The sequence below is a fragment of the Equus quagga genome, chromosome 20, assembly GCF_021613505.1.
Source record: "Equus quagga isolate Etosha38 chromosome 20, UCLA_HA_Equagga_1.0, whole genome shotgun sequence".
Taxonomy (NCBI): Eukaryota; Metazoa; Chordata; class Mammalia; order Perissodactyla; family Equidae; genus Equus; species Equus quagga.
In genome coordinates, this window is record NC_060286.1 from 34,144,120 (window position 1) to 34,156,541 (window position 12,422).

The 12,422-nt window shown below is 50.7% G+C and overlaps 1 protein-coding gene across 1 annotated transcript in view; it reads right to left on the minus strand.

Moving 5' to 3' along the window:
• LGMN (legumain) overlaps positions 1-12,422 on the minus strand; it is a 27,521-nt gene continuing 15,099 nt past the window's right edge. Inside the window, exons 4-14 of the mRNA XM_046647421.1 lie at positions 11,955-12,036; positions 10,465-10,550; positions 9,168-9,243; positions 8,616-8,678; positions 7,363-7,429; positions 6,378-6,496; positions 6,204-6,293; positions 4,285-4,485; positions 2,290-2,460; positions 831-898; positions 1-569 (exon numbers count right to left, since the gene is read on the minus strand). Of these exons, the coding sequence (XP_046503377.1) occupies positions 527-569; positions 831-898; positions 2,290-2,460; positions 4,285-4,485; positions 6,204-6,293; positions 6,378-6,496; positions 7,363-7,429; positions 8,616-8,678; positions 9,168-9,243; positions 10,465-10,550; positions 11,955-12,036 (1,066 nt within the window). The 3' untranslated portion in view covers positions 1-526. The remainder of the gene's footprint in view (positions 570-830; positions 899-2,289; positions 2,461-4,284; positions 4,486-6,203; positions 6,294-6,377; positions 6,497-7,362; positions 7,430-8,615; positions 8,679-9,167; positions 9,244-10,464; positions 10,551-11,954; positions 12,037-12,422) is intronic.

The following is a 12,422-nucleotide window of genomic DNA, read 5'->3' on the forward strand; positions in this document are numbered from 1 at the left end:
TCGGGTTCAGTTACAAATCTTTATTCTTTAGACTTCTCCATTATTGTGAAATAAAATACAAAAGCAATCAATAATTATAAGATTTTCTAAAAAGAGTTTTCCATTTGGGGCCCACATCCCTCTCCAATAAAATCATTCTGAAGACTTCAGAGGCCCCAGCTTCAAATTCCTCGGGACAGACTCTTTTCAGCTACAGGCGCCCAGTGAAGTTCCTGTTCCTTAAAACCGACGCGCGAAAAAACCTCTTAAAACGCAAACACGGCTTTCTCAACACAGAGCTTCACCCAGCCGCTCTGCGGTTTTTTCAGAGCATCGCACAGGACCTGCTGGAGACAAGGAAGTAGGTAAAGGTGAGCAGGCGCCTCGTGAAAGGCCTGGAGTGGGGCCCGGGAGCCGCTGGACCGCATCCCTGGGAAGGCTGGGACGGCTGGGCTTCCTCCCCTCCGGCTCCACCTCTTCAGTCTCGGGTCACACACATTCTGAGGGATGGTGTTCACACTCGGGAAAGCATCAGGAAGGCAGTGTTTCAGTAGTTATCAAGGCACACCTTGTCCATGGATGATTTTATTCTGCCAGAAACAGGAAGAAGAAGTTAGCGAACCACGTCAACTCTGAAGAAATTAAGACAAACATAACCCAACATGGAACAGGCGGCCACTTGTGACAGACCCACCCCACGAGGATCCTGGGGGAGACAGCTGTTTTGAGGGCCCCCACAGCCCGAGGCCGTGGCCGGCAGAAGCTAAACCACCCACGTGCAGAAAAGGACAGCAGAGTCCTGGCTGCTTCCAGAATGACACGGACCCTTCAAAGGGTCGGTGCTCATTTACCTGTCAACTGGATACGGTTGTTCACAGAGGTTGACTAGCACGTACAAATGTCTCAAAGCATACTCGTACTGGAGGGAAACAGACCAAAAAGACGCAGTCAACTTCATCATTCTACCATGGTCAGCTCTCAACTCGGGAGCATGCCTCTTCGGCGGTTATGGAGGTAAAGCCTCTTGACCGGTGGTTCTTGACTGTTTTTGGGTCATGGGCCCCTTCCCCATCTTTTGATAATCTGGCAAGACTACCTCTCAAGAACAATACACTTATGAAGGGACGGGCAGGCCTCCTGGCGCCCTCGCTCCCAGGTTACGACTCCTGATTAAGCACCCCCACGGCCCTGCTCCGCTTTATCCCCCAGGCCCTCCCTTGGCAGTCTGGCCTTTGGTTCTTGGAACCCATTCTGGGAGGGACACACTGATGAGGGAGACGAATGGTAAGCGAATGCCGAACTGGACCGCAACAGCCAAGACCCAGATAACTGGGGATGTCGATTTTGAAAAAACTTCCAGGGGATCTGAGACCTCTCGTGAGGAAAAAGGAAGAGAGATCCACTTTGTGAGATTCCAGAGGGCAGAAAAGTAACCCCAGAGGACAAAATACTTATTAAACAAACGGGAAACTCTAAATGACTAAATAAAGAAGGCAAGTACTTTGTGAAATCAATGACAGAGAGCCACCTCCACAGTGCCCAGGACCCCAGCCCCGGAAACACTCGAGGAGGACCCCAGTGCGCACATCGCAGCCCAACAGAACTTCCTGCAACGATGGAAATGCGCTATAAAATTCCCCAACTCAGTCGCCACTAGCCCCACATGGCTCCTGAACGCTTGAAATGTGGCTGGTGACCCAGGAGAGCATGGCTGCGTTCCAATAAAACTTTATGTGTAACGACAGGCTGCGGAGGGGAAAAACCACACACTGTTGGCAGGACTTGGCCTGTGGGATCCGAGCATCCCATAGGGCTGCCCACACGGCTTTTTAGGTACCGCCCAACCCTGACATTCAATTTGCAGAAACTTGGTACGCCCTTCTCCTCCATGGGCCAGGGCCTGACTTCAACAATAAATCTTGGGGAAGGGTCAGAACAAACCCAAAGAGGAAAACACCTGTGTGGCTGGTGTGAGGCGCAGGGGTGAAGGATGGGTTTGGCAGGGAGAGCAAAAGTGTGGAGAATGGGCATGAGTCCTCTAGGACTGGTGAACGATCCACGGTGTCTGGGGCCAAGATTCACGCGCAGTGAATCTGGACGACCTCATTCCTCTCACCCCCATCCAAGGCCCCTGAAATGAGCCCATCATTTCCTCAGCCTGGATGGAAGCTTCTACAAGGTAATGCATCTGTCGTGATTTCCAGTGGACAGTATTAATGTAGCTTTTGAGTTTAAGACGCAGGGGAAGGCCGAGTTGGCCCACGGAAGGCAGACGGCAGAAGCCGGTGGCCCGCGGGGGTCCGGGCTTACCATGGGGGAGTGCCAGTTGAAGCAGTACGTGCGGAAATGCGACACGGCAGCCCGGTAGCAGTCGTGCGCCGTGAGCGGGGCTCGCTCGGACAGCAGCCTCTCCGCCTCGGCATCGGACCTCGCGACCACGGAGACTATCTTCCGCACTGACTTCTCAATGACGTGCCTAGCCTGCGGAGGAACACATCTTTTCGAAATGGGTCTTACTTGATGCCACCTCTCTGGGAAGCCTGGGTGGGTCAGCAGCTCATTTAGGGACTTCTCTTCGGCCCCCACCCAGGACGTTAAAACAGATGCCAAGAGGGGCATTCTGCCGAGGGCACGGGGTGCGGGCGAGGCTCTGTAACAGACGGAGCCCTTCAGAAACACCTCGCCTCTTAGCGTTCTTCCGGCAGGACGGAAACATTAAAATCTAAATACCTGGAGAGCAGGCACAGCCCGCTCTGGGGAAAGCGGGGTGTAGAAATTGTGCCCCAAGGTAGACTGTTGTCACACGAATGCCGTGTGTTCGTGGCGTGGTTGCCAATTCCAGAGACCATCAAGTGATCAGACAGAGGGACAAAAAGGAGACACTGCTTTCTTCCCAAACCAGCATCATAAAGAGAAAACTGCTTCTACATTAACCAAAACTTACAGTCAAGTCCTCTGACCGCCCCCCCGCCCCCCGCCAAGGATTGCTCCATTCACGTGTGACTGCAACAGGCTCGCTGCCCGCCTCGGGCCGGACCAGCGCTTCTCAACCCCGGGGTCCCCCGGACCTCTCGAGGCTCCATAAGGTCCTCCCTTTCCCGCCTGTCTATCTGTGTGAGCCCAGATTTTCTTCATATCCTTCAGCCAGAACGACAGAGCCCAACAGGGTGAATGCCGAAGCTGTACGAGGAGCCAGCTGGCTTCTAACATGCTGGGCAGAAAAGAGATTTGCGAAAATGTAAAGTAATGCCACTCTTCTCCCCCAGATTGTTGTTATCTTAGAAAATGGTTATTTTTCATAAAAATACATGAACACAAAATGGGTTTCTTATTGTTATTTCTAAATGAGTTCATTTTTTAAAATCTCAGTGTTCATTCCTAGTAAATATCGATAGAACTCCCATAAACAAAAACTCTTTGGGATCAATAATTTTAAGAGTGTAAAGATGTCCAAGAATGAAGAGTATGAGGACCACTGCATTACATTGTGACACTGGCAAAAAATATGCGCTGGTTAATATACCACATAGGAGGCACTAATTGTCAGGATTATTAGATATGTGAACTTCAAACAGATCACACAGATTTTTTTTTTACCTTTCCTAGAAAATTCAGGGGCATTCCAGCACATGAATCCCTGTGCTGTGCTGATGATGGGAACAAGAGTTGACACAGAGCTGGCTTTGTCGGAAGGGACAGTTGGGCTCTGCCAGCATCCCAGTGAGTCCACTCCTGGTGGATCTAGCCGCACAGCTAGAATTTGAAAAGTCATCCTGCCAGTTCCAAACAAACTCATGAGCTACCGAAAACAGACTAAGTAAGCATAAAAGATAGCTCAAGCATTTTAAGAAGAATGTCAGGCTATAACTATGATGTCCTAAGGCGGCAGAAATTTTTTGTGGATTGGATTATTTTAAAAATATGATTAGATAATAACTCCCCAAGAAGCAAAACAAAAATGTCTTCTAAGCAACCAGGTATAACAGAGGGAAACACCCATCTGCCATGGCCTCTCGGCAGGAGAGGAGAGATGGGCCCCAACTCCTTCACTTCTGCTACCAGAGAGGCCATGGTCAGCTCACTGAGGAAGAGTGAAGACAGCCACTGCTCTGCTCACTTGCTCCGACATCACACAGAGCACAAGGACCAGTTTCTTTGCCCCTACTGCCATGTGGCAGGAGGAGGGGCGGCCCCCAAGTTCTGTCACCTGGCTCCAAGCAACGCTGGACAATGGTCAGGAGGCAGAGACGGAGCTCGTGCGAGCTGCTTGGTGAGGCCAGGGGCCGCCCTTTCCCCACCACCTACCTCCAGGTGCCTGCGGATGTCCTCAGCGAGATGCCTGGACTCCTGTAGGTCGTTGGTGCTCATCAGTCTCCTCTTCAGGATCGCAAGGGGCACGTCGGGGCTTGGCGTGAGGTCCAGGCGTTTGACCGGAGGCAGGGAGATGGGAGAGCTGGCTTTGTGTTTCACACCCTGAAACTCCACTACTTTCATGGCAGAGATGGACTGGGGCAGAGAGAGACAGAGAGAGAGCCGGGCGTGAGCGGGAAGCACAGAGGGGCCAGATGGGCCCTGGTCCTGCCTCTCTGCAGGAGGCTCAGAGTTCACCCCACACGGTTTCAGGACCACCAAAGGGCCACAATCGCAGCCTGAAAACACGTGGCCTCAGCAGTGGGCAAGGCAACACTTCTGAGCACCTGAAATCCACCAGTGATGAACTTTGAAAGGTCCCTTGGCGGGAGCTCCACACTCACACGGAGCTTAGCCCAGAGTCGCTTCAGACCCTGGGTTGTGGTCACCCTCCATGCCCATGCGCCTGGAGCTAGGGACCAGGAGCAGGGAGGTGCAAGCATCTGTCCAGGTTAGAGCCGAGGCCTGGGTCCACTGAGACAGGCAGAGCTAAGGCCACAGAGAGCTGGGCTGACACGCGGCATCAGAGCCTAACAAAGGGCAAGCCGCCGGGCACTGCTGGCCGCAGAGGTCACTACAGACTGGATCCCAGAGAGAGGGAAAGAAATGCTACCAGCATTCTTGTTCCTAAACTAAGCAACAACAATCCAAAAACAGCTGTAAAACACAAAATAAAATACACACAAATATATATAAAAATATACGGTTTGGAAAAGACCCATCGAACCTCCTCAACCAATACTGGGAATGGCCACTGCTGAGGAAATTGTGAAGAGAATGGAACACCCAGGGCAGAAGAGCTGTCGCCGGGTACCCTCTTGCCCTCCCAGCCCATCCCCAGCCCTGAGGCAGAGCCCTCACAAAGTCGGGGCAATGCCCCCTTTGACCCTGCCTCCTCCCACTCACCTCTTCCTGGCCTTCTCTCTGCTCCACCTCTCCGCCACCCCTGCCCAAAAGCCTGACCAGGCCCACGCATCCTGCGTGCACATCTCACGGCCTGACACTGCCCGCTGGCCACAGGCCCTCCAGTCCACACTCTGCTGGTGAAGGGCTGAAGGCAGCTGGACTGACTGGCTCATAAGTTCTTCTACAAGGCCAATGCTTGTGTCAAAGCAACAGATCTCGGCTGCTGAGCTCTCAGAGGGTGGCAGCCTCCTTGGGAAGTGGTGTTTGGTCATGTGGACCCCTGGGAGCCCCGCGCGAATCACCTCCTCTGCACATCCCTAGGGCTAGCCCCAGTGGGGCACCTGAGCCCAAGCCTTCAGTAGCCACCCTGTCCAGACAGCCCTGATGAACTTACCTTTTTAACCACCCAGGTCCCTTCTGGACATGGCTGGAGGGGGCAAGTCTCTAATCTATAGCCAAAGGGTAAAGGTAACAGCCCGCACCTTGCAGGGAGGCAGGACCCCAGAGGATCCGCAGTGTGGGGTTCCATGGGGCAATGCCGTGAAACCTGCACGAGCTTTCCTTCCCTCACCTCCTCCTGCCTGCCAGGCCTGTGTTGAGTGTTTCTGACGCACAACCTTCTCTAATGCTAATTACGGTGTACGCTAGGGCTCTGACGAAGAAGGAAACCGAGATTCACGATGTGAAGCAGCTTGCCCAAAGTCTCACAACTTCGAGTCTGAGCCTACCAAGGTTTGATTCCAAAGCCCAGAGAGGGTCCTGGGATGCAGTGGCCGGGAGAAGCAGAGCCGTTCCTGCCTCGGCCATTTCTCACCTGGATCCCGTTTCTCTTCACCAGGAGATCAACGTTCCAGGCGGTCAGCCTGGGGCTCGAGGAACCACCCACACTGCGAGGTCCCCCAGCTCACCTTGTTTCCATACTGCATGACGTGGCTGGTGTTGGTGTGCGACTTCACCAGCTGGTACTGCTTGTGCAGGGTCTCTTTCGTCAAGTCCTCCTGCAAAAACGAAAATGTCACAGTCCTTCGAGGATCAGAGGTCACGGTCAAGCCTCAGCTGAACCACTGGCCTGAAGGGCTCACCATGTCTGAATCTTCCATCCAGTTGACACTGTACCAGTCCCCCAGGTAGGTGACTCTCTCATCATCGTAGTAACAGGCGTAGGACGACTCACTGGGGTTGGAAGCAGTAGTCGCATAAACTATGCAGAATTAAACACATCGTTTAGTCACAGTTATTCTCTGCTGGGGATCCCACTTGAAGCCCGACTCTTTCCTTCTTTCCCAGTATAATCAAAGCATGCTGGCTGTCATCAGTACGGGGAGGCCAGGGGAACATCACTGTCCCCAGCCCTGTTCACTCACCTATAGTCACTTATCTAAAGTGAAATGTGGAAGAAAGAGAAGCCGGTTGACGGACACATTCTCCAGCGATAAGCAAGCACATATGCTTATTAGGAAGTCAAGCTATTTTGGAATACTGCTGTAGGATTTTAATAGCTCCGGAAACTTGAACAATATGTACCTAATTTTGTTTCCGGAGAAAACATTTATTGAGAAACACTTAGACTGACTGAACCTAGGCAATAGCTACCATTTACTGGCTGCCGTGGGCTCAGAACGGTGCTGGACAAATGTTATCACTTAAAATGTAACACTCTCAACAGACAGGCACTATCTTTACCCCCATTTTACAGATGGCGATAACTGAGGGTCAAAGAGGTGAATCACCCGCCCAAGATCAGAGAACCAGCAAGCAACACATCGGAAAGGACAGAGGCTGGTCCAGAGATGGTCATTTTGGACTTAAGTAGCTTTACCAGAACCTGGGAGAGCACTCTGAAGCCCGCACACAGACTCTTTATACTCTGACCACTAATCCTCAGGGAACAGAGCGAGCCCAGGGCTGCCCACGTGTACCCCCCGCCTCTGCGCCAGGCTGCCCTCGGCCCCTGCTCATGCAGAGCACTTGGTCCTTCATGTCAGCAAAATCAAAGAATGACCGACGGCACGCCTGAGCGACCCACTTGCCTTGCCCCGCTCGGGGGCCAGTGCTCCCACCACCTACCGTTGATGTCGGTGGGCAGGTGGTGCATCATGGACCCGGACTCACAGGCTTCAATGTAGAACACCAACTGTGGGGCAAACGAGAGAGGCGAGGTCACCCAGCCAGGCACGGACCTCTCGCAAATGCTATCTGGGCTCTGCCCACTCTCTTGACCCATTCTTAAAAGTCTTTCAATTTGCTTTTGGGAGACAACTCTGCTATAGGAGGCTGCTGCCAGAAGCTACAGACGCTGTTGTCATGCAAACCAGAAGGCCTCAAATTTGTTCATCGCTAATAGAATAAATGATCTATTAGCTGAGAAAATGCAGCCATAGATGATGCTAAGGAAAACCGTTTTACCGTGCAATACTGGGAGACTGTGGCAGGCCATCTTTCCACTCTCATGTACACACCTGAGCTATGCGGTTTCTATAAAGGATGCCACAGGGGCGGGAGAGGGCCAAAGTGAAAGGAAGATGGTGGTATCTTCCTCCCCAGCCAGCCCTGGTGGTCTAGTGGTTAAGATTTGGTGCTCTCACTGCCATGGCCAGGTTCACTGCGTCTGGGAACCACACCACCTTCTGTCGGTTGTCACACTGTGGCGGCTGCGTGTTGCTGTGATGCTGAAAGCTAGGCCACTGGCACTTCAAATACCAGCAGGGTCACCCAGGGTGGACAGGTTTCAGCGGAGCTTCCAGACCAAGACAGACGAGGAAGAAGGACCTGGCCACCCACTTCTGAAAAAGATGTCTGTGAAAACCCTGTGAATAGCAGTGGAGCCTTGTCTGACGCAGCGCCAGAAGGTGACAGGATGGCGCAAAAAGACCAGGCAGGGTTCTGCTCTGCTGTCCACACGGGCGCTCAAATGGACTCAATGGCACTGACAACAAACTTCCCCCACATCTGCCCCAAATTGCTGACAGTCCTAGGAAGAGTCACCCTCAAAGTGTGGTCCCTAGACCGGCAGCATCACTGTCACCTGGAAACTCAGACAGGCAAATTCCCAGGCCTCTCTCCAGACCTACTGAGTCAGACTCTGGGCGGGGGGGCCACTCTCTGTTTTCACAAGACCTTCATGATTCTAATGTAACAGCTAAAGCCCTGGACCCACGAAAGGTTAATCCTAGGAAACCAGTGTCAAGACTGATAGAAAGGACACCCTTTCCAGAAAACACGGCCATCCAGAGTCAGGATGGTTGCAGAAAGCCAGGCTCTGCTTCCACCGCCTTCCTCGTGTGCTCCTCCCCCAGGGCTGCCCCAAGTGCCGACATTACCTTTCGGTACATTTTGTGTTGGTACATGAAATAGATGGTCTGATTCAGGTCCTGTACATGAAGCTGCAAGGTAAGGATATGGGCGTTCAGACCAGCACATCAAGAGAACCAGTTGTTGGATAACCCCTTAATAAAATCCTGATGATGCTTTATAAATTCTTATTTACAAATTCTGAAAAATTATCATGGTGAACAGCATTATGTCAGAACGTCATCTCAAGTGCCTTATTCACATATTAAAAAGGGGATGAGGATGTGCCTCTCCACTCATCGCTTGGTCCAGAGCATGGAGAGACTGTGTCCCTATTACTGCACCAAGTCCCGAGACAGCTGCTGATGCTGGGACATGCAGAGAAATGCGGGGAAAACTTGCCAGAAGAGATGCCTTTGGACAGATTTCAAGCTGTGAAATGTATCCCCCACAGTCACCTGCCACACATACAAACCAACCCTGGTGGGACATTAGAAACACACACCACAGGTTTAATGTCAACACTGAGGTTTTGTTTTCCACTCTCCTAATTTGTCTTTAAAATGTTATGAAAAACTCACATCATCGTCGGGGAAGCAGAGTATGCCAGTAGCTCCGTGATCGGTGAAGTAAACGAACACGTGATCCTTGGGGCCACTGCCAAGAGATGACGACAGAAGAGAATGAGAACCCAAGTCCACCAATTCCTGCTTCTGCTTGCATTTCTCCAAAAAGTTGCCCTGATCGAAAAACTTAGAAGTTTGAGGATTACAGCATCCCAACCAGGTGCAAGAGGAGCACAGGTCTGGCCTGTTCCCTCTGCTCCTGCCAAGTGTTATTCTGAACCACAAGTCATATCCTAGAGCCCGGAAACTCTGAATTCTGGCCGGGAGGAGAGACCCTTGCTGGGTAGCTCATCGGATGGACCAGGCGTGACTTGGACAGTGGGGTCGTTTGGCGATCGCGCTTCATCTCAGGCAGACACACTCTGCAACCAGATCTCCCCAAAATGAGTAAGGGAGCCAGTACACACAGCCCAACGCAGTCCTGCAGCTCCGACGCCCTCTCCAGGCCTCTTAGCCTGCACGCAGTCTGGGACATCCACCTGCCTGCCCTCACCAGGAATTCCACTCAGAGGGTGCTGCTTCAAATTTCAGACATGTAATAAGCCACTTGGAGCCAATCTTGTTCATCCCACACAGACGTCCGTCTCTGCTCTAACGCACATGAGCTCACCCATGCCCAGCTCTCCCCTCTAGCGTGCGAGAAACAACATCATTTGCCAAGGACCTGAGACTCTCTGAAGGCATGCTTCTCAAGTCCCTGACATCATGTAAAAATGCTACAGAAGGAGATACGAAACAAGACATCTCTAACCTACGGCCCGCGGGGCAAGCACTGGGGTTAGTTTTCCCCAATACGAAAGTTAGCTCTGTACTTATGACTGTGCTCTTCCCCTCTGGGCTGACCTGTGACCAGAGCACAGGACTGGCAGGCTGGGGCCCTACAACCTGACCGGCCACGAGGATTCACGCCTGCATCAGTGTCCCACTGATGGTGGCACGTACCAGCACTAGGATCCACGGACAACAGAGAGCAGCGGGTGTGAGTGATGGGGCGAATTAATTAACTCCAATTAATTCTTGATTTCATTAAGAACAACAAGGGACCCTGGATCATAGGGTTAATTCAGTACAGAAGTGGGCTGCCAAAAGAAGCCACCAGCTCTATGCAGCCTGTCTTAAGTCAGGACAAAGCTCTCCGCTCTGTCACTTCTTATGGCCAAACAGGCCAGGAGCAAACAACATCTGTTTTAATTCTCTATTGTGGGGTGCCAGGTCATTCAGAAAAGTGTGATGGCTATAAAACAAACATTACCTCTTCAAGACCTTTCCAGATCCTTTGCCCTTCACGGCTTCTGAGTCTCCTTTCAACACAGCAAGGAAATTCTGCGGGTTGACATCCTACAAAGAATTGGGAGTTGAAATCAGATGCAGCTTCATTCCCAATCAGAGCATGTGTTGAGTCTGAAGCAGACCCAAGGCACCAGTCCACACGTGAGGGTTCAGAGCAAACACTTTGGAACCAAGAAAAATCCAAAACAAGCTCAGTGTTTCTGGGGCACATGCACGACCTCTTCTCAAATGTCATCTTGTCTTTGGCTGAGCCTGCCATTCCTCTTGACCAATATAAAGTCCACGTGGAGAAAGCCAAAGATGCTGGCAGGGAGGGACAAATAGCAGAGGACGAGGACACTGCCTCAGAGGGACAGCAAGAGGGAGGCAGGAACGTCAGCGCTGGGCCCTCCCCTTTGCATCCAGCTTGCGGTCTAAAAGCCCAAATCCCACAGATATTTGGTGTCCTTAAAGGGGAGTATGTAAATTGATACAAGATCACTTAAAAAAAGTGACACAGAAGAGTAAAAAAGAAAAAAAAAAAATCACCCAAAATCCCACGACATCGATTCCAGGCATTTCCTTATACAACTATATGGAAACAATTTCATAAAAATGAGATGGTCTATATCACATCTATAATGTGTTCAATTTAATTGTACCTGAATTTAAAAGAGAAAAATGAAACTGAAAGAATACTGGTAAACTTCAGATAAATGTTTATCACTAGGAATATTAGTTCCTAAAAGATCCCTTTGAAATTAAGAAACAAAGGCTGAAGTCATTACGGTGTTTTAAAAAATGTATCAGTTTAGGGGCTGGTCCCGTGGCCGATTGGATGAAGCTCCACGTGCTCTGATTCAACGGCCCGGGTTCACAGGTTGGAGTCCTGGGTGCAGACCTACTCCACGCATCAGCCATGCTGATCACCCCACATACAAAATAGAGGAAGACTGGCACAGATGTTAGCCCAGGGCAAATCTTCCTCACAAAAAAAAAAAAAAAAGTGTCAATTTATACAGGCTGAATTGACTGGGAGGGATGTAATAATTTGGAAGTGACATATGATATCAATAATTAACAAAAAAATCTCAGTAAAATTCAGAGATGCTCTGTACCAGGGCTCATGCTGAGAAAACTGATTTTCAGAAAAGAACATAGGTAATCTACAATTAGATTAATGGCAATGCCTCAAGACAATCAGGTATTATCAAAGGAAATTTATTATCAGGCTTAAAGAACGCTAGAAACTAAAGATCGGGAGACTACAACTTATTTCTGTTTTCTTTTTTTTCTCTGCTTTCTTTTGAAACTCTCAGAAATTACACCTCAAGCACAAATCTTAATACAAACAGGAAACACTGCTCAGAAATCAGTTAGGGAGGTTCTGATTCTAGAAATGCAAGCAAGAGGGAAAAATCATCGCTGACATGAGAACAAAGCCCACTGGCTGCAACCCATTCCCCCCCTCACCTCGCCAGTGTAGTCCTTCGGGACTCCCGCGTAGACGTCCGAGCCATTGGGCCTGTTGATCACGATACCTGGGGTGGGATTCCTGAAAATGAAGACACAATTGAAGCACAAAACCTGACATGTCTCTGAAATCTCTCTCTTCAAAAGCATGCCCTCATTATGTATAAAAATATGCAACTGGGCCAGCCCAGTGGCGCAGCGGTTAAGTTCACACGTTCCACTTCACTGGCCCGGGGTTCGCCAGTTCGGATCCCGGGTGCGGACATGGCACTGCTCGGCAAGCCGTGTTGTGGCAGGCGTCCCACATAGAAAGTAGAAGAAGATGGGCATGGATGTGAGCTCAGGGCCAGTCTTCCTCAGCAAAAAGAGGAGGATTGCTGGCAGACGTTAGCTCAGGGCTAGTCTTCCTCAAAAAAAAAAAAATATATATATATGATCATGTGTGTCGAACACATTTCTCATCACCCA